The sequence below is a fragment of the Felis catus genome, chromosome B1 (assembly GCF_018350175.1).
Source record: "Felis catus isolate Fca126 chromosome B1, F.catus_Fca126_mat1.0, whole genome shotgun sequence".
NCBI classification, from domain to species: Eukaryota; Metazoa; Chordata; class Mammalia; order Carnivora; family Felidae; genus Felis; species Felis catus.
In genome coordinates this window covers 202,842,331-202,868,737 of record NC_058371.1, presented here as the reverse complement: position 1 = coordinate 202,868,737, position 26,407 = coordinate 202,842,331, and the positions used below count along the sequence as shown (strand labels likewise).

Here is a 26,407-nt window from a genome sequence, read left to right as displayed (position 1 = left end):
TGTGCTCCGTGATGCGCGGACACGGGCTGCGGTCGGCTGTTGGGGGTGACACGAATGCCAATCTTTGCTCCGGCCCCTTGCCGACGGCCATCCAACTTGTACCGCGGGATCAGGGGGCCGGGGAAGCGCTTGTCGTGTGCGTTCTGTAGATATGTACATATTGGGGTGCTTTGGAGGGCACGTGCCACGTGGGCAGGCTCACCGGGCACCTGCCCACTGACTTCGCACGGACTTCGAACGGATGCCAAACCGGGAGAAGCCTGGTCCCTCCCCGTGTCGCGCCTTCGCACGTCTGCGCTGCGGCTGACTCTGCCTCTCTGCTCTTTGTTCCGAGTCTGTGTTCTTCCAAGAGTAATAAACTCTGGGTCTTGTCATCGGACTGGTTTAAAGCTCTCTTCTTTTTCTCTTGAACGTTTCTTTCCACTTTCAGTGGGTTTGCCTTGGTACAGTGGCTTATACAGATGTGCCACTCACTCAGGCGATACTCTTGAGCGCCTCCTGTATACCCACAGACACAGCTGTTCAGCGGTGAGCATGGCGAGGGGGCAGTTTGAATGAGGGCCCCTCGGGGCAGGTGCGGGGAGATCCGGCCCCACGCTCCGGCCACACGGTGGCCTGACAGGTAGGGGCCTCCTCTCCCCGAGAGCACCGATGCCATCGCTGGGTAGTTAGGCCTCCCCGGTCTGCCATCACCTCCAGGAGACGAGAGTCGGGCGTCGTGTGGTAGTCAGTCACCTGGAGCCCGCCGGGCTGGCCGGCCCTGGGTGGGGCTGTGCGCTCCAAGGCTGCGTCGCGGTGTCCCGCCCGCACGGTTCACCCCGCTGGGAGCGGTTTTCCCACGGAACTACCATCAGCTCGGGAAGTGCACCCGGGCCAGCGCCCTCCGTGCCCCGGACGTGGCCCCCGGGATGTCACAGCTGCCCTGTGCTAGGCGCCTCCGGCCTGTGGAGCCAGGCCTCCCCAGCACCCTCCCCCCCACCCGGCTCTTGGCTCCGCTGAGAGGGAGGGCTCCGGCCACAGGGACACGGGCCACGAGGGGTGGTGAAGGGTCTGCGCCCACCCGTGTCTTCCTGGAGCCGATGAGCCCGTCTGCCAGGACGGGGCTCGGGCCTCCTTCTGTGCGACACGCGCCAACCCAGCTTGACGAGGGCCAGCCTCGTGGGGGCCTCTGAGCTGGGCTGTCCGTGGGCTCTCTGTTCATGAGGATCTCCGGCCCCACGACAAGCCTGTGTCGGGCGCCTCCCTGTTGCGATGGAAGGAAGCCCGCCCCCGAGATTCCTCCGTCAAGTGAGCGGACAGCGTCTCTCGCTAAGCACTGAATTTTCTCAGCTTGGAGGACAGGTTCCCCCTCAAGTCGCTCTCACAGATTCTAACAACTGCCGTGAAATACTTTTAGCTACACGGTGGCCGCTGTGGATCCGCGCTGGAGACGCACAGTGTGCTGTGGCCCCCGCGGCCCAGGCTCCCCAGCTCACGGCCACATCCAGGCCACCCAGCCGGTCGGCCGGCTGCCAGCCACACACCCCCAGGCAAGGGGGGCGTCCCTCTGAGGACCACACCACCCGCCCACCCTGGTCCGCAGTCCCCAGCACCCTTGCACCAAGAGGCTGTCCGCGCCTGCGTGGCCAAAGCATAGAAGTGTTCGAAAGGACGTGTGCACCGAGAAGGGAGCCCGGTGCAAAGCGCCCCTGCCCTAGGCACAGCCTGAAAATGAAGTCTGTGGCTGCTTTGAGCCTAATTCCCAAAGACGCCCCGGGAGTTCGTGGGCACCCTTGGGCGCTTCCTGTCCTGCGGAGGACCGGTGGGGGGCTGTGTGTCCTCGGGTCCCAGCAGGAGAGTCAGATTCCAAGTGTAGGCCCTCCGTGGCCGTGCACAGGGTGGTGCTGGCCTCTGACTGGTGTGAGAAGATGCCCACGTCCACATCCTCACGGAGGGCGTCGGGATGTGCCCTGTGGGGCACCTGCTTCCCAGTCAGCAAAACGATCTGTTGGAGTGAATCTTCGGTGAGAGTGCTCAGAGCCGGCAGGGCACTGGCAGCCCCGGCAGCCCCTCCCCCAGCCCTCCCCCACCCTCAGGTGGTACTGGACCCTTGGCTGGGGTCCGCTTGTGAGAAGAGGGTCAGTGGCCAGGAACCCCAGGGAACAGGGCTCGACCGTGTGGTATTCGAGAGAGGTCTTTGCGAGGGGACATCTGGAGCCGCTCCCTGATGGTCTGGGCTGGGAGAAATCTCTCCTTATCTCTGGACGGGCTGGGAGGGCCCCACGCCCCCACCCCTCACCCAGGCATCAGGCGGTCACGGGAGGAGCCCAGGTTTCCTCCTCATCGCTGTCTGGCCGTGCTGGCATTGGGGGTGTGGGTCAGGGTCCTGGCTGAGCCCCTTCGGGCCCCTTTCAGGAGGCCAGGCTCCCGGGGAACCCACCGGCCAGCTGCCCTTAGCAACTGTGGGGCCCCTCGGTGACCACTCGGGCACGGCCAGGGGGGCTACGCACCCCTCCCCGGAAGGGGCCCCTGCTTGGCCATTCCGGCCCGGAGTCTGGGGGGCTCAGGTGTGAGGGGCCGCTGCTCGGCGTCTGAGCAGTCTGGGGGGCACAAGTGGCTCACTTGGACACCTGGCTCCACTGTTCCAGTGTCCGGGGTCCCCAAAGGCACACAGCTTACTTACCGGCGGACAGCTGGACCTCTCGCTCCACCAACACGTAGCCCATCCGGTGGGGGTCGCTCTGGCCCAGGAATGTGGTCTCCATGGGAACGAGCTGAAGAGTTCATCAGAGGCCTTGTGCACTTGCTGGGGGGAGGGGGGGGCCACGCCCTTGACCTTGGCAATGAAGGTGGCCACAACCCTTGTCGCGGCTGCAGGCCCGGGAGCCTGTCTGCACGTAGCTGCTCGGTGGTCGGCCCCCTCCCCCTCCCCAGCCGTAGTCCTGATGTGTCACATCTGCTCCCAGTCCCAGGTGATGTGGAAGCCCTGCCTTACTCCAGCCGTGTCCACGGTAGCCACAGGGAGGCCTGGCATGGCCTGGGATGGTCCCAGGGCCCCACCCCAACCCCCATCTCACCCTCCCCCCTCCCCCCCCACTCCGCCGCCCCGCCCCACCTCTGCGCTTACTCTTTCTGAATGCTCTCTCCAGCAAAAGCCTGTCCCTTCCGTCCGGGTGACCAAGGGATCCCCCACACTGAGCACACCTGCCTCCTGGGGGGGCAGACAGCCCAGTCCTCCCCAGTACAAACTGTGGCGTGCATGGAGGTGACTGGCTTTCTCAGGGATACGTCGGTGCTGGGGGCCTGCCACCAATCTCAGGCCACGAGTCGGAGGGAGCCCTCTGCCGGGGGCCTCGCCAGAACACCCCTTTCCAGGGGAGTGTTCAGGCGCTCCGGCCCCGCTCTGGCTGGGGTGGGCCCAAGCAGACCTTCCCCAGCTGGATGCTGGGCTGGAAGGCTCCGCAGGCTTCCCAGGGCCGACTGTGTTTGCCCAGCCCCCCCCCACCCCCCCCCCACAGCCCCAGCTCAGGCTGTGACAAGTCCATCCTCCCGGCTGCTGAGGACGAGATGGCCCTGGGACCCCCGCGGCGCAGCCATGTTCGGTGACCCGCCTTTTCTGTGCGTCCTTCCCACCATGCCTGCATAGGTCTGCTCCACGTGACTTCTGGGTCTGAGTGGGAACCACAAGCCGCCAGGGGCCACCTGGGGTTGGCACAGCCAGAGCACCTGCCCACGGCCCCCCCCAGGACCCCATGTCCACGCCTGCACCCCACGTGGCCCCGGGACGGCACGGCCCCCATTCTCCCTGAAGTCGTCGCCTCCCCCCACTGCGTGCTGCTACGTGCAGGTGCTCGGTACAGGCTTTTGCTGAATGAAGACCCTTAGACCAGTAACCCCCTCCCCGCCCAGCACATCACGTAGTCCAGTGGGCCTGGGGACCCAGTCAGCCTCTGTGAAAGTGGTGGAACAGGGAACCCGGGGCCAGCAGAGGGCTGGGAAGGGCCAGGGGCCGAGGTCTCCTCCCTTCCCCCTGAATTTGCTAGTTCAGCAGCGCCCACGCCTCCTCAGGCTGTGGGAGCTTCTGGGGGGCAGCCTCACAGGTGATCCAGAGCACGGGCACCAGAAGTCCCAGCAAAGGCTCTGGAGGACAGAGAGGATTCCTCTTGGCCAGGGAGGGCCATGGGACAGGCAGCTGGGCTTGGGTCCCGAAGGAGAGCTTGGAGGTGGCCGAGGGGTCGAGCCGGGCCTCTGGGTCCGGCCCCACTCTACAGCCCTGTGCCCTGCTGTCCCCGAGAGGAGGGGCGCGGCTCAGAGAATGCCAGCGGACAGCGGAGGGGTGGCCCAGGGACGGACGGCCCACGGACGGCACGCGAGGGGCAGGGGAGCTCCCACCGCTCCAGACTGCAGGGGGAGCTCCAGCAGGGTCACGCTCGGAGGGGTCAGCCAGGGGACAGGGTCTCCAGTGCCCTGAGAAAAGGAGGGGTCGGCAGAGCAGCCCGAGTGAGCAGGAGACCAGGTTTTGGGTGTTTGAGGGACACGGGACAGAGGACCTCCATGAGCCTCGCCGAGCGCGGGCCTCGCGCACGGGGCAGAACCAGGTTCCCTTTGGAAATGGCAGCCGTGTGGCCCTGTGGGGTCCTCACACTGGCCCTGCCGGGGAAGCCTGCTGCACGGCCCCAGGGTCCTGCCCTGAGTCACAGGCCCGGGGCCACCCCTCCCTCAGGGCAGCAAATCTGAGCAGGGCGGGCTGGAAGGGCCTGGCCTGTGGCCACCCTCCCTGTGACACTCGTGCCCTTGACCTGTGGACCCCCCCCCCCCACTGCCCTGTCTCCAGAACCAGTCACTCCTTCCTCCCCATCCTGAGCCCACTGAGTTGCCCAGGGGCCCGCGGCCGAGACCTGACCGCCACCCCCGAAGCTCCCTGTGTTCCCAGGGGGTCTGTATGGGGCTGGACAGGAGAAGACTGGGCTCCTGAGCCCGTGTGGGGCCACAGGCCCTTTCATGCCCTGGACAGATGCCCACACTGGGGGCAAATGATTAAGGGGGGCAAATCCCTGCCTCTCTGCACGCCCCCAGTCCCAGGAGAAGAGCAACTTCATCATCCCCAGGCCCTGCAGCCTGGTGCTGGGGATGTGGGGACGCAGTGACGAGCCGGGACGGGGAGATCCCAGCAGGCCCCAGCAGGGTGTCTGTTGAGCACCCGAAGGTCTGTGGCGTGTGGACCCTCGGACCTTCTGGAGGGCAGGCTTTTTGGAGCTCCACCGACCCCCCCAACTGCTCTGCCACCACTGGACCTGCCCGAACAGGATGGGCCTTGAGCAGCCCTCTGTGGGTCGGGGGTGACCCACGCGGGCCAGGCGCCTGATGCCGATATGCGTAGAGGCCCCGGTGAAAGGCCCTCCTTCCGCCTCCTTGACTCGTCGCTGAGAGGTGGGGCTGGACGCCCTCACGGGGGGGGGGGGGGTGCATGCCTCTGCCTGCAGCCCGGACTTGCCCCAGGGGCGGGGGCGGAGGCGCCTCCAGAGGTGTGGGGTGCGGTGGGGTCGGGTGATGCTGGGGGCCACAGGGCCGCTGGGAAGCACGGACTCCTGACCTCCACAGTCATCCCCACTCTTGCTTGTAGGCCTTAGAACCAGGGAGGGAACAGTCTTCCCCTCCACGGCAAGGCTGGGGAAACTGAGGCCCAGGGACGGGCAGTCAGCGGAGCAGGACACCGTGTCCCTGGGGGCTGTGCTCCTTCTCCAGCCTGTCCACTGTGGGCCGGGGCTTGGGGCCTAGGGCTCCCCCTGCCCCCCACAGGCCCCTGAGGGTCCAAGGTCACCCCCGCAGATAGGACAGCACTCCCGCCCGTCCCTGGCCAGACGAGGGCCCTAGAGTCCTGCCTGCGCAAGTAGCCCTGGTGGCACCGCTGGTCCCACCCCGAGGGTGAGCCAGGAGCGAGGTAAAGGGGGCCGAGGGTGTGGCCAAGCACACCCACGGCCGCCCCAGGCTGGTCCCCGGGGCTCCATCCGGAAGACACACTTCTGCCTTCCAGTGGCCCTGCTGGGAGACGTGACTCCCCCCCCCCCCCCCCAGGGTCTAGAAGCTTCCGAGGTGGTTTCAGGCAGCCCAGGGGCAGGGGTGGGGTGGAAGGAAGGTGACAAAGGGTGCCCAGGACCTGGAGGAGAGGCTGGGAAGGACCAGACTTTGTGAGGGTGAAGACGTGTCCCCGAAGCAGCAGTCCGGAGGACAACCAGGTGGCCAGGATGGGAGGGCTTGGGGCGGGGGGGGGGGGGGGGATGGTGGCCAGGAGCCAGGCTTGGGCCCCTGCCCGACTCTGGCCTGAGCCCCAGCCTGCGGACAAGCCCCACACTGAGGTCCGCAGGTGGGAGGCCGGGAGCACCTGGCCTGAGGAACAGCCCCCACCCAGTGCTGGGTCCCCCCCCACCAGCCTCGGGAGAGCTGCTCCCCGGAATCCCCTGCATGGCCAAGGGCCCCATCCCACCCCCCACTTCCCTGAGACCCCCCCCCACCCCGGCCTGAGGGTGAGCCCTGCAGACAGCCCCAGCAGGAGGGATCAGGGGGCCACACTCGCTCGGGCTGGGGGGTTTGGGGACCTCAGCAGGTAGCTGACTTATGTTGTCAAGCCACAGTCGGGCCACGGGAGGGCCACGGGAGTGTCCGAAGGGCACAGGTGACCCGACCCAGGGTCCCCACCTTTGCCATCCCCCTGCACCAGCCTCTTATGACTCAGGCCCAAGCCCCCTGGCTGGGCCCTCCACACCATGCAGCACATCTGCTGGGAGCCCCCCGCCGTTCTGGGTGGCGGGGGACCCGTGAGGGCCTGGGGGCGTGCTTACTGAACCAGAGGTTGAGGTCGGCGCCCTGCAGACAGCTGTCTGCAGGGCAGACCTTCCCGGCACTTCCGCCCCAGGCCCAGGGCGCCCAGGGTCACGGATCACCTGTGCCTATGTGACGAGGGTGGTGCAGTCTGCTGCCCTGGGTTCCTGCTGGGCTCCAGAGCCCAGGGCAGGGCAGACTGGTGACAGTCTCTCTCTTCTCCCTGTGACAGGAGGCGGAGCGAGAGGCAGCCAGGGCCTCCCAGTCAACACCATCATCGACGTGGACCGCGTTGCTGGCTTGGCACCTGGGCCAGGCAGCAGCATCCCCAGGGTGCGGACGGGCCCCCAGAGGTCACGGGCCAGTGGGCCCCTGACCTCGGACCTCCGTAGCCTGAGCCCCGTCCCAGGTGGGCCTGCCAAGCCCAAGGCCGGCCCACACCACGCGACCTTCGTCTGAGGCTGCCCCGAGGCCCGACCCCGCGCCTGAGCTTCCCCACCTGGACACGTGTGCAGAGGCCCATGATCTCGTGGGGACAGCCCCATATCATCTTGAGGGCCTTGGAGGGGCCACCTTGGCCGCCACACCTTCGGGAGCCAAACCAGGAGAGGGCAGGGGGGCCCGGCCTCGGATGCTGGCCACAGCTGGCTCAGTGGGTTCCTCGGACCCTGTCCCCTGCTGCCCCTTGGCTCCGGCCTTCCCTCAATAAATCAACTTTGGGGACCCCCCGAGTGTCAGCCTCATGCTGGGTGCGGGGGCCATAGACCCTGCGCTCGGGAAGCCATTGTCTCGCGGGCTTATCAAGGGAGGGGTTGAGAAGAAAATGGCTCTTGGTGCTGAGGTCAAGGGTGGGCAAAGAGAATGAAGGCGACCTAACGGGACCCAAGGTCGTGGTGCTCCGGAGCGTGAGAGGAAGCGGCCCTTCTGGGTCAGGGCTCCTGGTCACGTCCGCTTTGTACCATGCCCTGCGGGTCAGTGCGGGGCTCCTTCTGGGGCCACCACCGGTGGGGGCACGGCTCAGCCTGGGAGACCCACAGACGGGGGGGCACTGGGCTGCTGTGGCTCCCACGCGCAGTGGGGACTCTTCAGGTGGCCCCGCCTCAACCCCTGCGCCTGGCCCCAGAGGGGTGGTCTGGTGGGGCCGTCTGCGGAGGAACAGCCGAGAGGAAACCTGACTGCCCGGAAGGCCTGGGCGCAGCTGGCCCGAGGCCGTGGTGAGTTTGGCTACAGAGTGGCTTGAGCCTCATGGGGGGGGGGGGGGGTGGGCAGGCCAGGCCATCGGGCAGGGCCACTGTATGGTGCTGGCTGAAGCAGGTAGAGACAGTCATCGGCCCAGGTTGCCTCAGTGGAACCCCAACATGGAGCAGCTGAGGGGCCTGGCACCCCTCCCTCCAGGGTTGCTGGGAGGAGCCCAACTCACCAGTACTCAGCAAGGCCCCCGGGGTGGTTCCAGATGCTTGTAGGGGGCAGCGCCCAGCGAGCAGTGCTCTGGATGGGGCCTTGGGAGGGGTCAGAAGGGAGAGCAGGGCCCAGCACCCACCAGGTCCCCCCACCCCCCAACACTCACCCCTCTCCCCTCCCCCCCAGGCACCCACCATGCTCCCCATGCCCCCCTGAACCCCCGCACCCACCACACTCCCCCACCCCTGCACCCACCATGCTCCCCTCCCCCCAGCACCCACCACGCTCCCCCCACCCCCTGAACCCCACACCCACCATGCACCAGGCTGGGTGCACACTCAGTTTCCACTCTCCCTCCTTTTGTGCAGATGGCAAAATGGGGCCCAGAGAGAGAGTGGTCTGGGGGCGCACAGCGAGGTGGCCACAGTGCCCAGCTGATCCCTAGGCCAAAGTGAGGGCTGGCCCTCGCCTCCTCCCCATGTGGGCCACTGAGCTAATCTACAGGGAACCCGGGTGGCTCTGCCTGGCGCCCTCCAGTCACGCGTTCTGGGACTCGTAGGGGTGGGGAGGACCTACTACCGTGGTGTCCAGGGGGCAGCCCGCCCCAGGTCCCAGATGGAGAGCGCGAGGTGCATGCAGACCTGGGCAGGATCCTAGGCCATGTCTCTGTGGCCTTGGGGGGCCCTGGGTGCCTGGCTGGGGCTCTTCGGGAGACCTGAGCCACCCAGAGATAGCTGGCCCCAGCCAGAGCTCAGGATGGGGTGGGGGCAGACCCAGACACAAATGGAGACAGCGTCACATCAGCTAAGCTGTGAAGGGGAAGCCCAGGGCTCAGGGAGTCCAGGGGTGGGAAGGCTTCCTGGAGGAGGTGCCCCGGGGGTCCAGGCCAGGCGGGGAAGGAGACATTCCCGGCAGCTTGCAGAGTTAGGGCCGGGGGACTGCCGGCTCCGGTGCTGCCCGCCTCCCCAGCTCTACTCCCGTGAGAGCCCCCACCCCAGGCTTATCCTGGGGGGAGGGGCCAAGCTGGAGTGCTGGGGACAGCAGGGGCCCCTGTCCTGGGCTCATTGCCTGCAACACTCAGCCCAGCGCACACACCCTCCTCTGGGCTAGCACCCGCCCCCCAGGCCTGGGAGGCTCAGCACTCGAGGCCACTCTGGTTATCGATAGTTCACTAACAGACCGCAACCAGCCCTGCGGAGAGGCGGGGACCGGATGCTGGGGACCAGATGCTGGGGCCAGGAGTTCAGGTCCCCACTGGCTGTGTGTCTGAGGGGTCTGAGGATATTGTCAGGTCCAGGACTAGCGTGGCTGATGCCAGAGGGACAGCTGGACTGGGTGGGGAGAACGGGGCAGCAGACACGAGGACCATGTGGGGCCGGCACTGGAGGCAGCCAGGTTAATCATTGCCAGGTGGCCTTGACCCCCCACCTGCCCTGGCCGCTCTGTTTCCGCCTCCTGCTGCCCCTCACGCCAGCTCGGGAGCCACGGGGCGCTGGGCCTGGGTTCCCAGCCTTTGCCCCCTGCCCGGAATGGCCCTGCTCCTGCTGCTGCTGCTGGTGCCCTGCGGGGCCCAGCCCCAGGCTGGCAGGGTGAGCGCTGAGCCCGTGGCACGGTGGCCGTGGCCTCCCTGTGCCCACCCTGGGTCCTGGGGCCGGGGTGGGCTGTGGAACGTGGGAGGGCTCCAACTTGGTGAAAGCTGGCCTTCGGCGGGTGAGGTGGCATGCTGGCTGGCCTAGGGGGCCTGGGGGCCTGGGGATCTGACCTGCTGGGCCCCCGCCCGGGGGCATCAGGGCCACTGCCTTGTCTTTGGGTCCCACTGTTTGGGGACTGGGTGTGGGACCTCTCAGGGCCTCACGGCTGCTCTTTAATCCCCCAGGACAGAAGGCAGGGGTGCCCCAGCCTGGGCAGATGCCGAGCCCGCCCTGTCTAACCCTGTGGGCTCGGCAGGAGGGAAGGGGATGGGGCCGGGCTGAGGAACCCAGGACGGCCAGTGTCCCCTTGGTTTCTCCCCTAAAACTTGAGAGCCGCCATATGGAAACCAGGCCGGGGACTGCGACCAGCCCAGCCGGCGGGGCCTGAGTGTGAGGGGCGCCCATCCCACACCGACGCGATCTCAGCCCTCTTTGCCCTTCCCAGAACCTTACAGAACCCCCAGAACCTAACGCCACAGTGACCCCGGGGACCCCCACGAACCCCGTAACCTCGGTGACCCCTGTGACCCTGGCCACGAGTGCTCCAGAGACACAGGGACCCCATGGTAGGGGGCTGAGCCCCCCGCCCAGGGCTCCCTCCAGCAGCAGCCCTGGGAGCCCAGGTGGGTCAGGAGACCTCCCGGAGGTGGGAGGCTGCACCTGGATGGGCGGGCTGGGAGGCGCGCAGGGGACTGCTGGAGAGTGGGGTGTGCGGTGTGGGGTCGGGAGGTGCCCAGCACGGGAGCCCCTCGACCCCTCTCGCCTCCCCCTGCAGTGCTCACAGAGGACGGGCAGCCCTGTAGTTTCCCCTTCCGCTACGGTGGCCGTATGCTGCACACCTGCACCTCGGAGGGGAGCGCCCACAGGAAGTGGTGGGTCGCCGCTGGGGACAAGGCCCGCATGCACAGACCCCCCTCCTCCCGGTCCCCACGGCCCCTTGTCCAATCCGGAGACCCTCCCGCCCTCCACACCCCGCCCCCAGACAGCCTGGCCCACAGCAGGTGTAGGGACCGAGCCCTAGGGCGGTCAGAGGGGCCACCCTGTGGGCATCACACTGGGGTGGGCTGGTCCCCGGCCCGGGGGACCCAGGTGCCTCCTCTCCCCCAGGTGTGCCACCACTCACAACTATGACCGCGACAGGGCCTGGGGCTACTGTGCGCAGGCCTCAGCGCCCAGGGAGGGCCCAGGTGGGTGCCCAGGGAACGGGGTGGGGGGTCCCGAGCCCAGACTAGGAGGGGGCTGGGGGCGGTGAGCACAGGGGAGCATTATTAGGGCAACGTGCCGATGGGGCAGGGGCCAAGGGGACAGAGCTGACCTGGAACTGGGGGCTTGCTTGGAGTACGTGAGGGGACTTTGGGGTTGACCCCGCTGCAGCCCTGGGGGGCTGGGAGAGGACAGAGGAGTCATCAGCCCAGGGGCCTGCAGGAGTGCGGAAGGTGGGACCCCTCCCAGACAGGACCCTGCCTTCTCGGAGCCACGGTGCTGCCTCAGTCATTGCTGGGACCAAGGCGCCCCCTGGTGGTGTGGCTGGACCATGCGGCCGCACAGTCCGAGTCCTGGACAGAAAGGAGGGCCCATAGGGTCGACGGGGGCACAAGGGTCCCAGGGCACACAGGTGGGGACGGTGCTGTCTGACGGGACACCGGTACAGGGCCAGAGGCCCGCTTGCCCAGGGTCTGAGTGCTGGGCAGGGGTGCTGGGAGACGGGGGAAGGTCTACGCCCCTTCCCGGGACAAGGGCACCCAAGGAACCCAGAAGGGGCACCTTTAAGGTGGTGGGTCCGATGAAGGCCCCGCAGTCCTTGGCAAACAGAGAGGGTCACAGGGTTTGGGGTACACCTGCCCCCTACACCTCCCCCCGTCCCCCCAGCTGCCCTGGATCCCTGTGCCTCTGGCCCGTGCCTCAACGGGGGCTCATGCTCCAACACCCAGGACCCCGAGTCCTACCACTGCACCTGCCCCATGGCTTTCACAGGCAAGAACTGTGGCACAGGTGAGCAGGGCCACCGGGGCTTCTGGCGGTGGGAGGGTGGCCGCCCGGGTGCAGTGGGGTGCAGGGCACTCTGCAACCCCCAGAGAGATGCTTCGATGAGACGCGCTATGAGCACTTGGAGGCGGGCGATCGCTGGGCCCGAGTGAGCCAGGGCCGAGTGGAGCAGTGTGAGTGTGCGGGGGGCCAGATCCGCTGCGAGGGCACCCGCCACACAGGTAGGCCACGGCAGGGGGCGGGGCTCGCCGGGTCCCCCAGCGACAGAGTCCTCAAGGCCTGAGGCCTAGCTTCTGAGCCCTCCCCCCAGCTTGCCTGAGCAGCCCGTGCCTGAACGGGGGCACCTGCCACCTGATCGTGGCCACCGGGACCACCGTATGCGCCTGCCCCCCGGGCCACGCTGGGCGGCTCTGCAACATCGGTGAGTGCGTCCGCCTGTGGCCTGCGCCCCGGGGCCGGCGTCGAGGTGACGCGGCCTGGGGCCCCGGGCTCATCGCCCACCGTGCTGCCCACAGTGCCCAGCCAGCACTGCTTCGAGGGGAGCGGTGCCGAGTACCGAGGCGTGGCCGGCACGGCGGCCTCGGGTCTCAGCTGCCTGGCCTGGAACTCCGACCTGCTGTACCAGGAGCTGCATGTGGACTCGGTGGGCGCCGCGGCCCTGCTCGGCCTGGGCCCCCACGCCTACTGCCGGTCAGCACTGGCCTGCCCCACCCCCCACCACCTCATGCGACGTGGGTGGGGTCTGTCCTGGGGCAGAGGTCAGGCCCACGGGGCCCAGGGCCACAATGTCCACCCCCAAGCAGAACGCTGCTGCGGAGGGGGCATCGGGGGCCCCACCCTGCCGGGTCCTCCCACCCCCCTCACCGCCCGCCCACCCGCCTCTCCACGCGCCAGAAACCCAGACAAGGACCAGAGGCCCTGGTGCTACGTGGTGAAGGACAGCGCGCTCTCCTGGGAGTACTGCCGCCTGGATGCCTGCGGTGCGCGAGGGTGGAGACCCCCGTGGGCCTCCCTGCTCCCCTCCCGCGCCTGGCCTCCCCTCTTTGGAGGACCACTGCCCCGTCTGGCAGATGGGGACACTGAGGCTCACTGGAGCAGGGCGCAGCCAAGGTCATGCGGCCAGGGGTCAGAGCAGGTCCCCTGGGGTGGCTCCCACTCAGCCTCAACGGGGCCCCCGACGGCCCCCAGAGACAGGGAAGTGCCGAGCAGGGGTGCATAGTGTGGGCAGGGGGTCCAGCGGGCACCCCTGGGAGTGGGCAGGGGGCCCCGTGCCCCAGGGCCGTCTGACCCTCCTGGGCTCCCAGGTCCCAGGCTGCTGGGAGGGACAGGAACACCTGCCAGGTTCCCTCCCACCTTGGTTCCCACAAAACCCTGTGATTGGGTGTCATTTCCCCTTCCTGCAGAGGAGGAAAGCTGGGCGCCTGCGAGGGCAGAGCTGGGCTGAGCCCTGGACCCTCTTCCCGATGAGCTGCCTGGGGTGGGCTGGGAGGCGGGGGGAACCGCCTGGGGGCCTGAGGATGGGGCAGCCGGGACCCATTCTGGCCCGGGGTGTGCGACCCAGTGACCTGTGCTCCCAGAATCCCTGACCAGAATTAACCCCCTACCCGCCGAGGTCCTGCGGAGCCAGCCTGAGCCTGCCTCCGCGGGACACCAGACCTGTGGCCAGAGGCACAAGAAAAGGAGTTTCCTCCGGCCACGCATCATTGGTGGCTCGTCCTCACTGCCCGGCTCCCACCCCTGGCTGGCCGCCATCTACATCGGGAACGACTTCTGCGCGGGGAGTCTTGTCCACACCTGCTGGGTGGTGTCTGCGGCCCACTGCTTCTCCAACAGGTGGGCGCCTCTGGCCAGGACCCCCCCCCCCTCCATGCTTCATCCCATCCACCGGTCCCCCTCCCGCCACCTACACTCCGCCCTCCCGGCCGCCCCGCCACCGTCCATCCGCACCTCTGGGCTCGCCAGCTGCCGCCCATGTGCCCGTCCACCCTTCACCCCCCATCCTCCCACCTACCCGTCTGCCTGTCCTCACCCACTTGACGCCGCCCGTCGCTCAAGTGCCCCCACGTTTCCCCACCTGCCCGTGTAACCCCCACGTCCGGCCCCTCATCTGACCGTCGCCCCACTGACCCAGGAGGGACTCGGCAATCAGCCCGGTGCAGGGCTTGGAAGCTGCAGAGACCAGCCCCACCACCCCTGCGCCCCGGGGAGCCCCGGCAGTCCTGAGTCGCGGGTGGGGCGGGGCGGCTCTCGGAGGAGTGGCCCGGTGCCGAGAGGGCGGTGGGCGGGGCCGTCCTCTGTGAAGATCCCGCCCCTCTCCGACCCAGACCCCGCCCACCCCGCCTCCCTCCGAGCCGCGGAGGCCTCGCCCACTCAGTGAGCCTGCAGGCGGGCTGGGGCAGTGGGGGTCCAGGGCGTGGGGCCCACCGGCACACACGCCGGAGGAGCGGGAAAGACCAGCCCCTCCCCAGCTTCCACCCGCTGTGATGGGGACAAGGTTCCCCATCTGGGGGTCCAGACTGGGAGGCTCCCCCCTGGGGGGAGGCCAGTGGGAGGGGATGGGCCTGACGGTGGCATCCCGGGGATTAGGGGCTGCGGGAGGTCTGCGGGGTTTGTCAGCGTGAGAGTCTGGCACTGAGCCCCCCTCAGTCAGCCAGGGACCATGGCACGGGTGGGGGGCAGTGGGCTCAAGTCAGGCGAGGGTTCAAGAGGCTGGGGCAGGGGGTTGAGCCTCCTGCTTCTGCTCAGGTCAGGACCTCATGGTTTGTGGGTTTCGAGCCCGTGTGGGGCTCTATGCTGACAGCTCAGATCCTAGAGCCTGGTCCGGATTCTGTGTCTTCCTCTCTCTCTGCACCTCCCTCGCTCGTGCTCTGTCTCTCAGCAATATGATTAATGTTAAAAAAAAAAAAAAAAAAAAAAAGGCTGGGGCAGGAGAGCAGGGGCCCACTCCTCCCATCCATGGCAGGGCTGGGGAGGGGCCAGGCAGGGGCAGTGAGGTAGACAGGGGTGTTAGAGGGGGGTTCCCGGACTCCCAGGTGCCCCTCAGGAGGGGCATGCTCCTTTAGCAAAGGGCAGAACCTGGCACCCAGAGCTGGCAGACAGCCCGCTCCTCCCTGCCCTGCACTTGGGCCAGCCCGGTCCTCCTCCTGTCCCTGGAGGCCTGGGGGCTCCAAGCCCTCAGTTCACTGGCCATCCACCCTGAGAGCCCACCTGAGCAAGACCCAAGAATGGCCAGCTCTGGCCCTGGATTGGGTTGATGGCCTTGTCCAGAGGCCAGGCACCCAGCCCTACTGTGTGCTGAGCATCTGGCTGGCTGCCCATGGCACAGGAGCCCGTCTTCCAGAAGGGCCTACGGCCTGGGACAGCCTAGTGGCCAAGGTCCCACAGTGGCCTGGAGCTGGAGTCCAAGGCAGGAGGGCCAAGCCAGCATGAGAGCTAACCGCTTCCACAGGAGATGGGAAAACAGAGGCCCAGAGAGGGGACCGAGAAGCTGACCATGGGGGCCCAGGGCTGTGCCCAGCAGGAGTGAGGGGCTGTATCTGGGGGTCCCCACAGGCTAGATAGAAGCTGGGTCAGGGCTACCAGGCAGGGCTGGGGTCTCCACCCACTCAGGCCCCGATCAGCACGGCCCCCATGCCCCCGTCTGCATGAGGTCCCCAGAATTACTAAAGGTTTTGTGTGTGTGTGTGTGTGTGTGTGTGGCCAGAGCCCAGCCCTCTCCTGCCCCTGCTCAGCCCCCCAAGGGCTGCAGGGGGCCTGCACAGTCCTGGATCTCCAGGACGCTTGAGCCATCATGGGTCATGGGGAGAGCCAACCTCCGGGGCCTGAGGGGAGGACCCGGGTCCTGCTGTCACCAGCCGTGTCGCACAGCCCCCGCAGGGAAAGTGTCTTAGTGGTCCTAGGCCAACACTTCTTCAACCAGACAACAGACGTAACGCAGACATTTGGCATCGAGAAGTACATCCCTTACCCCATGTACTCAGTGTTCAACCCCAGTGACCATGACCTGGGTAAGTGAGGCTTGGGGCTCGTTGGGGTGCAACAGGCCAGAGCCAGGAGAGGGGCAGGGGTAGGCACAAGGCCGACCTGGGGAGAGGGGCATGGAGAGAGGGAGAGGGAAAGGAGGGGGGAGGGGAGGGGAGTCGGGTGCAGGGCAGCGAGGGTGCCCGGGACGGCAGAGTGGCCTTGGCCTGGTGGGAGGAGGACCCGGGTCTCCCAGCGCACAGCCCCTCCGTCTCTGGCACCACCCTCTGTCCGGCAGGGCCCCCCCTTGTCCCAGGCTGACCTCTGGTCCCTCTCCTGCCCAGTCCTGATCCGGCTGAAGAAGAAGGGGGACCGCTGTGCCGTCCGCTCCCAGTTTGTCCAGCCCATCTGCCTGCCTGAGCCCAGCAGCCCCTTCCCCGTCGGACACAAGTGCCAGATCGCCGGCTGGGGCCACCAGGATGAGAGTGAGTGGGGGTGGGAGCATCGTGGCCAGGGGTGTGGCGGCCCACCCCCGGCAAGCCTCACCCAGCCTAAGGGCACCTGTCTGCAGACGTGAGTGGCTACTCCAGCTCCCTGCGGGAGGCGCTGGTCCCCCTGGTGGCAGACCACAAGTGCAGCAGCCCCGAGGTGTATGGGGCCGACATCAGCCCCCACATGCTGTGCGCTGGCTACTTCGACTGCAAGTCTGACGCCTGCCAGGTGAGCCAGGGCTCTCAAGGATGCCGGCCCCCCGCCCTGGGTGGGGTGGGGGGAGCTCAGAGCCGAAAGGGACCTTGACTTGAAGAGCCAGCAGGGGAGCCCGGCAGAGAGTGCCCCTCCCAGTCAGTGGCCCGCACCCCCAGGCTGGGCGTCCATTACTTCTGGAGGCTGTCCCTGTCCCAGCCGGCGGGGAGGAGCCCCTCTCACATGATGGGGAGGCTGAGGCCCAGGGAGGGGCAGGGTCTCAAAGCCTGGACATGTCCCAGTCGCCCAGCCACAGGTGGGCACGTGACACTAAAGGCCAAGTCCCTTTTCGTCCAGAGTTCCTCCAAGTGGGCTCAGTCGATCAGCCCGTCCCCAGAGCTGATTTATCGAGGGCTCCACGAGCACTGTCTTGTTTAGGCTACACGTCAACCCCGAGACGGAGGAACAGCTTTATTTGCCATTTTATAGATGGACAAACTGAGGCTCAGAGAGGTCCTGTCACTCTTCCCAGGTCACACAGCTCAGAAGCGGCAGGGTGGGGGGGGGCCTTGACACTGGCCCACATGATCGGACGAGCACCTTTGGGGGAAGTCAGGATGGGTTTCTGCACGAGGGGGCATTTGCACATATTTGGAGGACTGAATAGGAGTCTGCCAGGTGGCTGGGAGGGCATTTCAAGGGGTGGACTGAGCCTGAGCCAGAACACGGGGACCCCCCCCCCCGCGCCGCCTGGTCCGTGCAGTGCGCGTGCTGGCGGGCCGGCTCGGGAGCCCGATTGAGGAGCTCACTGCTGGTCGTGGGGCTGAGAGGGATCCATGGCACGGGTGCGGTCACAGCGGCCCTGGAACCCGGTGACCTCGTGTCTAGGAGGCTGGGGGAGGGGGGACAGTGCTCCACCTGAAACACCCTTGTCTTCTGTCCCCCACGCGGCAGCAAGTCTGCATCGGGAGCTCCTGGGAGTCCTCACCACAGGCTCCTCTGGAGACATTCTCGGGCTGGGGCTCGGGAGGCGGGAGCGGGAGCACCTCTGTGCTGCTGAGGGGCTGAGCCGGCCTGCCTCTGCTGCAGGGGGACTCAGGCGGGCCCCTGGCCTGTGAGAAGAACGGCCTGGCCTACCTGTACGGCATCATCAGCTGGGGCGACGGCTGTGGGAGGCTTAACAAACCTGGCGTCTACACCCGTGTGGCCAAGTACGTGGACTGGATCAACGACCGGATCCGGCCCCCTAAGCGGCCTGCGGATCCCTCCTGAGGCACCCCACCCCTGGCGTGGGCGTCCCGCCTCTCACCGTTCCCAAACTCCTGCAATAAAGATGTCTCCGCGAACCTGGCCCACGCTGTCCGTGCCTCTGCCCCCGGCTCAGCCCTCCGTCCCGGGCCTTGACCCCCGGCCCACGTCTGTAGATGGCGTGGCTGAGGGCCAGGGCTCCCGGAGCCAGGGCCCCACCTTCCTTTGCTCAGTGGAGAAGGGAGCCTGCAACCCCCCAGGAGGGGTCTGGCCCCAAGACCTGGGTGGGGGGGGGTGGTCAGGGCAGGGGACTTAGTCTGGAGCCTGTCCAGAGCCCGAGCTGTCTCTAGCCACCCCACTCAGGCCACCCCCAGGCAGGTAGGGCTGGGGCCCAGGCACCCCGCACTGTCCCAGGGCGGAGTCCAAGCCAAATAGTGCATGGGACCTTAAGACTTACGACAGGTTCATTTGAAATGGCTGCTGGCCCTCATTTTCCTTCAAGAGGGCAACCTGACTGCAGCTGTCCCCAGGGGGAAGGCCAGGGACTCCCTCTGAGGGAGACCAGCAGGCCCAGAGACCGCCAAGGGCGTCCAGGGCAGTGGGCCACTACTGCTAGTTACCTCCAGGAGCCAAGCTCCTGCAGCAGCTGGCCAGGACACCTTGGGGAAGGATTCACAGATGCTGGGAAGAGCCCAGGATTCCAGGCAGAGAGAGAGAGAGCAGCAGCTGCAAAGGTCCTGAGGCAGGGGACATGGCTTGTCTGAATCAAAATAAGGAAGTGTGGTTAGAGACCAGAGGAGGCAGGGATGGGGGGCTGCTGTGGGCTGCAGTGAGGTACGGGGTGTGCCCTGGGGTCCCTGACGGGGCTTCGGCAGGGTGGACACGCAAAGACCTCTGTGGCCAGGGGGAGAGACCTGGGTGTGGGGGCAGGACAGAGGGGAGCTGCCGCCATAGCCCTGGTGCCCAGCGGCGCGTGCCTCAGGGAGCCGGGGGCCCTGGTCTCGGGGAGAGGCCGGGGGATGGCCCCACATTCAGTGCCTCCACACGGTCCTCCACGCAGTCCCCACCCACCTCTCCTGCTCCTCGACCCCCAAAGCCTCTTCCTCCCCTGTCGTCTCCACAGCCCCCGCCTTGGACCACGTCTCACCACCTCTCTTTGAAGTGACAGGCCCGGGCTTTCTGAATGTCACTGCGCTCCTACCTCGGAACCTCCCCTAATCCCTGTGGCCTGACCCGACCTACCTCCCGCCCCTCTTCGGTCCCCGCCCCGCCCCCCAGTCTGTGCTCTGGCCACTCTGGTCTCCCTCTGTCCATGCAACTGACCGGAGCCCTCACTCATGCTGTTCCCACTGCTTCTAGAATGTTCTCTCCCAGGCCACCCCTCGCCCTTTCACTCGGTGGAGCTCAGGTTACTCGTGGAGGCTGCTCCTGAGAGGCCAGGCTAGTCGGGTCCTGCCCCAGTTGTTCCCGTCCTCACGTGCACGTGGGTGCAGAGGACACGGGCTTTGCCAGCCGCCTCTGCTCCTAGCCTGTGTCGGGACCACGTCCCGCGGCTAGGCGGATACAGCGGGAACAAAGGCAGCTTTGTCTTCCTCCTGTGACCCGGTCCGGCGCTCGGCCTCTTGCTGACATTGGTTTGCCAGCGATCCGTTCCCGTACCGAGAGAGGAAGATGCCCCAGAGCCCCCTTCCCTGAGACTTTTCACACTAAGCTCTCATTTGCCCAAGTGGGGCCCCAAGGGCACACGTAGCTGCAGAGGAGGCTGGGACGGCAGGGGACTGGGTTGTCATGACCGGATCAGACACATCACGATGGGCACGCACCGCTCCAAGCAAGACCAGAGAAGAGAGCCCGGTCCTGAGCCCTGGTCCCTCTCCCCACGGCCCCTCCAGCTGGCCGAAGCGCCCTGCTGAAGCCCCCACGTGTTGGTCCCAGCCCAGGGCCGCGGCGTCTGGTTGCCGTGGCCACAGGAGCTCCAAGCGTGGGGAATGTGGGGCCTCCGGCAGCCTGTGCTTGGCTCCGCCCCACCATAACCCCCCGCCCCTTCTTCCCTGTGGGTGTTGGCCTGGATCTGTTACAGAGGTGGCTCTCGATTATAGACTGTCTAGCACGAAGCCGACTTTGCATTCCTGGAGGGCACTGTGCTGAGTCAGAGCGAGCCAGCATCGATTTCCCTGGCTCCCTCCTTTTGGGGCCACCTTGATGTTATAAGTTGAACTGTGTCCTCCTAACATTCATATGTTGAAGTCCTAACCCCCAGGACCTCAGAATGTGATCTTATTTGGAGGGAGGGTCTTTACAGAGGTGATCAATCAGAAATGAGGTCACCAGGGTGGGCCCTGATCCAGTATGACTGTGCCCCTAGAAGGAGGGGAAACGTGGACACACACACACACACACACACAGAAGTGCCACAGTGGAAGGTGGCCTTCGACAGACCGAGGGCAGAGGCTTGGGGCAGGCCCTCCTTCACAGCCCCAGAAGGAACCAGCCCTGACGATTATCTGGATCTTGGACTCTGGGCTCCAGAATTGTGAGACCATTGATTTCTGCTGTTTCAGCCCTGCCTCTGGCACCTTGTCCTGGGACCCTAGAGGACAGACACACCCAGACCCCTTGACTGAAGGTCACCACTCCTTTCAAAGCTGGGAATGACCGTCGCCTTCGCCTTCGTGGATCGGTGACCTCTTCCTCTGGCCTAGAGGCGGTATCGACCCCACCCCACCCCCGTCCAGCCCTGGGCCACCGAGTTCCCCTTGGTGGCTCCCCTCCAACACCACCTGTCCGATTATCCTAATGCTGTGCCAGCCTGTTGGGACCCTGGCTGATCCATGCTGCCTTACTTTTTACAAGCTTTTTGGGATTTACTCCCATTTTTTTTTTTTTAGGACTTCATTATGCTTCTGAGTGAGATCGGCCTTTCTTACACTCCTTGACTCACACAATGACTTCAGGAGTATCCCTTCTTTCATCGTTCCCTGGAGGACTCTGGAACGATCTATCTTTGAAAGTCTGGTAGAATCCTGCATAAAATCCCCAGAGTTTTCTTTACTACTGGTTCAGTATGTCAGTAGTTGCTGCACTGAGGATTCTGTTTTTTCTTGCACCAGTTACAGGAGGCCGCACTTTTATGAATTTGTCTGTCTAAATGGTCACATTTGTTGCCGTGGAGTTGCTGATGGTGTCCCCCGTCACTTAATCTCAGACGGACCAGAGCCCTGACTTTGTGTCAGCCACCTCCTGGCCTCCCGCGCTGCGGTCGAGAAATGTGCTTTACATCAATTGTTCTTTCATAAGGACCCTCCGTCCTCTGGTGGCTTTTAGGACGCCCTTCTCTCCGACGTGGGGCTCCTCCCTGTCTCCTACCTTGCTTGCTGTCTGTTGGAACCTCACTCAGCTTGAAGGTGGCTGGCACCCTGCCTGGGTGGTGACTCAGGGATCCAGCCTCCTTGTATCTGGAGCTTCCGGTGTCCGGTGAGGCTTGGAGTCCACCCCAGACACTTTTTCTGTGTCACCACTGACCTCGAAACTCAGGGTCCTGATCCGACAGTCATGTACTGAGCTCACCATTCTGTGGGCTGGTAACTTGGCGTGGGCGTGGCTGGCCGGTACTCTGGGCGGGGCTGACCAGTTTTCTAGGAGGGGCTGGCTGGTTCTCTGGGCGGGGCTGGTGAGGGCGGAGCTAGCTGGTTCTCTGGGCGGGACTGGCCACTTGGCGTGGGCGGGGCTGGCCACCTGGCGTGGGCGGGGCTGGCCCGTTCTCTGGGTGGGGCTGACCAGTTTTCTGGAAGGGGCTGACCAGTTTTCTGGGAGGGGCTGGGTGGTTCTCTGGGTGGGGTTAGTGTGGGCAGAGCTGGCTGGTTCTCTGGGCGGGGCTGGCAACCTGGCATGGGCGGGGCTGGCCGGTTCTCTGGGTGGGGCTGACCAGTTTTCTGGGAGGGGCTGGGTGGCTGTCTGGGCGGGGTTGGTGCGGGCGGAGCTGGCCGGTTCTCTGGGTGGGGCTGACCAGTTTTCTGGGCGGGGCTGGGTGGTTCTCTGGGTGGGGTTAGTGTGGGCGGGGCTGGCTGGTTCTCTGGGCGGGGCTGGCAACCTGGCATGGGCGGGGCTGGCCGGTTCTCTGGGCGGGGGCTCCCTCAGTCTCACAGCTGGAGGCATCAGTGAGTCTTGGGCTATTCTGCTTCTGGGAGTCAGCTGGCTGTTGGCTCCTGCCATGGGGTGACTAGGCCACATGTCGCTCCTCATCCAGTGGGTCAGCCTGGACTTGTTCGCGTGGTGGAGGCTGGGCTCCAAAAGAAAGAGGAGCGGATGTGAGCATTTCCATTGTGCTTCATTCGTCCAAGCCAGCCATATTCCAGGTGGACAGAGGGATTCCAACCTCAGTGGGAGGACGTATAGGGTCACACTTCCAGGGTGCGGGTGTGGCGGGAGGAGTCACTGCAGCCATTTGTTCAAACGATCTCCCACATTGTCTGTCCCAGCTCAGACTGCCACCAGCTAGGTAGGGCTTAGACAACAGGAACTTACTTCTCACAGTTCTGGAGGCTGAAGTCCTAGATCAAGGTCCGTCAGGACCGGTTTCTAGCGAGGCCTCCCTTCCAGGCTGCAGAGGCCACCTTCCCGCTCCGCGTGTGCTCTGAGAGAGGGGACATTGCTGTGTCTCTCCCTCTGCTGGGAAGGCCACAGTCCTGTGGGACTGGGACCCCACCCTTATGATCTCATTTAACCTTAACTGCTTCCATAAAGACCGTATCTCCAAATACAGCCACGTGGGGGGTTCGGGCTTCAACCCAAGTGTTTTGGGGGGCATGATTCAGCCATGACACACCCCCTCATTGTGGGGTGAATGTAAAGTGTGGGAGATGGTGCCAGGTGCCCTCGGCTGGGCCTGGAAGTGGGGCTCATCTCTTCTGCCCAGACTCCACTGGCCAGGACCCCTTCGTACAGCCCCACCTATCCGCAAGGGGCGGGTAGACACAGGGCACGGTGTTTGCCCCTGTCAGGTGGTTCCGAGCCCCTGGAGATCCCAGATGAGGCAGCCCGGCCCTGGTCCCGATCGTCGCTGTGTGTTTGTGGACCCATGATCATTTTCAAAGACCCTCACACACACAGTCTCACGTAGGGGCTCATCATCATAATATGAGGCAAGAAGAGGAAACGGAGACCAGAGAGGTCACGTGACGGTTAAAGTTCATTTGGGTGGTGAGTGAGTGGCAGGTGCAGTGTCTGGAGCCAGGTCCTGTGGCCCAAGTCTGTGGCAGTGGCAGTGGCAGTGTCCCTGGCCGTGATGTCCAGCAGCAGCACCCCCGGCCGTGTGGTCAGTCAGGGATGACCACACGTCATTAACGTCACTAGCGGCCATGGGGTTCTTGGGAGGGGCCAGCCATGCCCCGTGGCCGTGAGTCCAGCTGTGTGGTGGTGCTGGGCCGGGGCGGCATCTGGTGTTAGGAACGTGGCTGTGCTTCCCTACCGCCCTGCCTCCCAAAGCTCCTGCTGGCTCTCCAGCCTCCCCTGGGTTCTACTAGAGGCCTGACATTCTTCCAGCAAATTCCTTCCTGCTCCAGCGGCCAGAGTCAGTTTCACCGGGCAACCGGGGCTGGAGCAGCTGAAGAAACTGTCTCGGTCCCCTTGGACTGCTGTACCAGAATGCCACAGGCCAGGGGGCTGTTTCTCACAGTGCTGAGGCCAGGAGTCTGAGACGAGGGCACAGGCAGTGTCGGGTTCTGGCGAGAGCCGCTTCCTGGCTGCGGAGGGCCACCTTCTTGCTACGCGCTCACACAGCGGGGAGAGACCATCGCCTTGCGTCTCTTCTTACAAGGACACTATAAGGACACTACAGATCTTCCCCAACTTACGATGAGCTTGCCGTGGAAATACTAGAAGTCCAAAAGGCACTGAATACGTCTCCCTAGCGAACGTGGTGGCTCAGCCTGGCCTGCCTGTCCCAGGACACTCACATCAGCCCACAGTGGGGCAAAATCATCCAGCACAAAGTCTGTGTTATAACAGTGTCGACCATCTCACGTGTCTCATTGAAAGCGAAAAGGGTTCTGTGGGTGTAGACGGTGGTCAGTGCACCGATTGTTCCCCCTGGTGACTGGGTGGCCGGCCGGGAACGGCTGGCCAGGGGCCTCGGGCCTTACAGACTGTGCCTCACAGACCGCTAGCCCGGGAAAAGATCCAAAGTCAAAATCTGAAGTACAGCTTCTACGGGATGTGGATTGCTTTCCCCCTGTCCTGGAGTTGAAAAATCCTAAGTCGAACCATCTGTAATTGGGTCATGGGAGCTCTACCCTCATGACCTAATCGTGTCCCAAAGGCCCGACCTCCTAGCTCCATCCCACCGAGCAGGGGTTTGATCTTCAACACGTGAATCTGGGGGGACACCAACATGCGGACCACAGCAGGAACGGAGGAGCAGAGAGGCCCGAAGTCTGGGAGTAGGAGCCGGGCAGGAAGCTCTCCCCCCTTCTGCAGCCCCGGCGGCCACGTGGAGGGGAGGAGGCTGTCTGTCCTGCTCCAGCCCGCATTTTCCGGCCGGTGCGGGAGCAGGTGCAGCTGCCAGGCAGGGCAGGAGCCTGGGTCTCGGCCAGCGCTTGGGAATGCAGCAGGGCCCTGCCCCTCCCTGCAGGGATGACCGAGTGCCAGGCGCCTGGGGCGGCGGATGTGTTGCTGGCCACAGCCCCCAGCCACCATCCGGCTCCACGCCGGCTGTCCCACGCCGGCCCCTGGGGGCCTGAGATGTGTGGGGGCATGAATGGGGCTCTGTGGCTAGGCAACTGCTCCACAGAGGGCGGCTGCTGGCTGCACAGGTGATGTGGGGGTGGGGGAGCCGGGGGACGTGGGAGAAACAGAGCCGCTTCGGGGCCTGGTGTGACCCTGCTGCGCATCGGGCCCCAGCCAGACGGCACCCCGGCATCCCGTTCGAGCCCGTGGCCCACCGGGGACCCACCCTGTCAGGTCCCCAGGGGCAGCGGGAGCGTGTGCCCAAAGGGGGTGAGCCTGGCTCTCTGCACCCGGCATGGCCGCTGCTCGGTGGGGACTCCGAACCAGGGCTTGCCAGGCCCTCCCCGCCGCTCCCCCCTCGGCTACAGACTCTGCTGACCGGCTCAGTCCTGGCCATGAGACCCCCTGCCCACCGCTCTGACATTAGATCCCCCTCAGTGAGAGGCCCTAGCCCGAAGGGCCTGCACAGGACGAAGGCTCGCATGCATGCCCCACAAACGCCGGCCTCCCTGCCCGTGCCGATTGGAGTCAACCGAACAGTGTTTATTCCTCCCCACCCTCCCTGCCAGGACATAAACTCCCTGAGGCTGGGAACACTCTGCGTTTCCTTGCTTTCCCAGGGCACTGCCCCGTCCCCTCTGCTGCTGTCCCCCTCATCCTGTGATGCTCCTGGAGGCATGGGCATTGGAAGCCATCTTAGAAATGGGGGCAGATGTCCAAAGTGTAGGCCTGCCGAGCCCCCCAAACTCCCTGGGCTCTGGAAGAACCAGGGGCAGCTGGACAGGGTTTGCAGGGTGGAGGAGGAAAAATCCAGAAGCTCAGAGCCCCCCCCCCCCACCTCCTGCTGTGAAGGGGGCTCCTGGTGGGTCTTCCACGGAGCAGTAGAGCCGGGTGTGGGGGAGACCACGCACAGAGACCCGGACGTCCCCCTCCCCCCGAAGCAATCCAGCAGTCCCACCTGCACTGGGGTCCATGCCGCCAGGGGACTTGAATGGACTCCCCCTCCACTACCCTGTCTGGGAGAGGGAGGGGGCTGGAGGGCTGGGGGGCGAGGCGGCCTCCTAGGCCCCAGTCGTCCCAGGTCAGTGGGTTGTCAGGGGTGTCTGGTGACAGCCCTGGGGCGGTGGGAGGGGCAGGTGCCGGAGGGTGAAGCCAGGTGGGGGGAAGACGCCCCGTGAACGTGTCTCCAGTTGCCAGGTCGTGGCCTCTGCTTTTGGACGAGAAGCCGCCCCCACCCCCACCCCCACCCCACCCCGCGCCCCCATCCGGGCGGTGGGGGCGCGGCGTCCGACCCAGGCGGCCGGGTTCCGGGGGGCGGGGCCGCAGGTGGCCGCAGGTGCCCCGCGGGGCCGGCGGCGCAGGGGGAGCCCGGCGCCCCGCCCGCGCCCCGCCCCCGCCGGCCCGCCCCCGCCGCCCTGCGCTCGGCCCGCCCGGAGCTATTTTGAAAGTGACCCTGGGCCGGGCGGCCGCGGGGCGGCGGGGAGAGGCGCGGCGGGCGCCGCGGGAACCATGACAGAAGATGACCGAGGCGGCGCTGGTGGAGGGCCAGGTCAAGCTGCGGGACGGCAAGAAGGTCGGGGCGCGCGGCGGGCGCGGGGCGGGCGCGGGGCGCGGCGGCCGCTTACGCTCCCTCTGTCCCCGCAGTGGAAGACTAGGTGGCTGGTGCTGCGCAAGCCGTCGCCGGTGGCAGGTGAGCGGGGCGCGGGGCGCGGGCGCGGGGCGCGGGGCTGACGCGGGGCGCCGCGGCCTCGGGCGCCGGCCCGGAGCGCGGCCAGCTCGCCCGAAATAGCCGGCGGCGCCGCGCGGGCTGTAACCGGAGAGCGCCGCCGCCTCGGCCTGCTCCTGCCCGACGCCGGGACCCGCCGGCGCCCGCACCTCCCCGGGAGGGGCCTGCGGGGCAGCGGAGGCTGGAGGGG

The 26,407-nt window shown here is 66.0% G+C and overlaps 3 protein-coding genes across 11 annotated transcripts in view; all 3 read left to right on the top strand.

The window, feature by feature from the left end:
* Positions 1–7,521, top strand: part of RGS12 (regulator of G protein signaling 12) — a 120,133-nt gene extending 112,612 nt beyond the window's left edge. For all 5 annotated transcript variants that reach the window (XM_023253348.2, XM_045056893.1, XM_045056891.1 and 2 more), the window contains one exon: positions 7,031–7,521. In XM_023253348.2, the coding sequence (XP_023109116.2) occupies positions 7,031–7,257 (227 nt within the window). In that variant the 3' untranslated portion in view covers positions 7,258–7,521. The remainder of the gene's footprint in view (positions 1–7,030) is intronic.
* A 1,603-nt stretch (positions 7,522–9,124) lies between these two features.
* HGFAC (HGF activator) lies at positions 9,125–17,866 on the top strand. The gene is made up of 14 exons (XM_011281954.4): positions 9,125–9,788; positions 10,336–10,513; positions 10,666–10,762; positions 10,998–11,077; positions 11,760–11,882; positions 11,966–12,097; positions 12,187–12,297; positions 12,392–12,566; positions 12,771–12,856; positions 13,454–13,709; positions 15,744–15,883; positions 16,181–16,321; positions 16,408–16,556; positions 17,610–17,866. Exons 1-14 carry the CDS (start codon positions 9,729–9,731, stop codon positions 17,790–17,792), a joined length of 1,911 nt encoding a protein of 636 aa, XP_011280256.4. The 5' UTR covers positions 9,125–9,728; the 3' UTR covers positions 17,793–17,866.
* Positions 17,867–25,903: 8,037 nt separating this feature from the next.
* DOK7 (docking protein 7) overlaps positions 25,904–26,407 on the top strand; it is a 31,651-nt gene continuing 31,147 nt past the window's right edge. For 4 of the 5 annotated variants that reach the window (XM_045056939.1, XM_023253343.2, XM_023253345.2 and 1 more), the window contains exons 1-2: positions 25,904–26,064; positions 26,136–26,181. In XM_045056939.1, coding sequence (XP_044912874.1) covers positions 26,011–26,064; positions 26,136–26,181 — 100 coding nt within the window. In that variant the 5' untranslated portion in view covers positions 25,904–26,010. The remainder of the gene's footprint in view (positions 26,065–26,135; positions 26,182–26,407) is intronic. The other variant, XM_023253344.2, reaches the window with a different exon arrangement.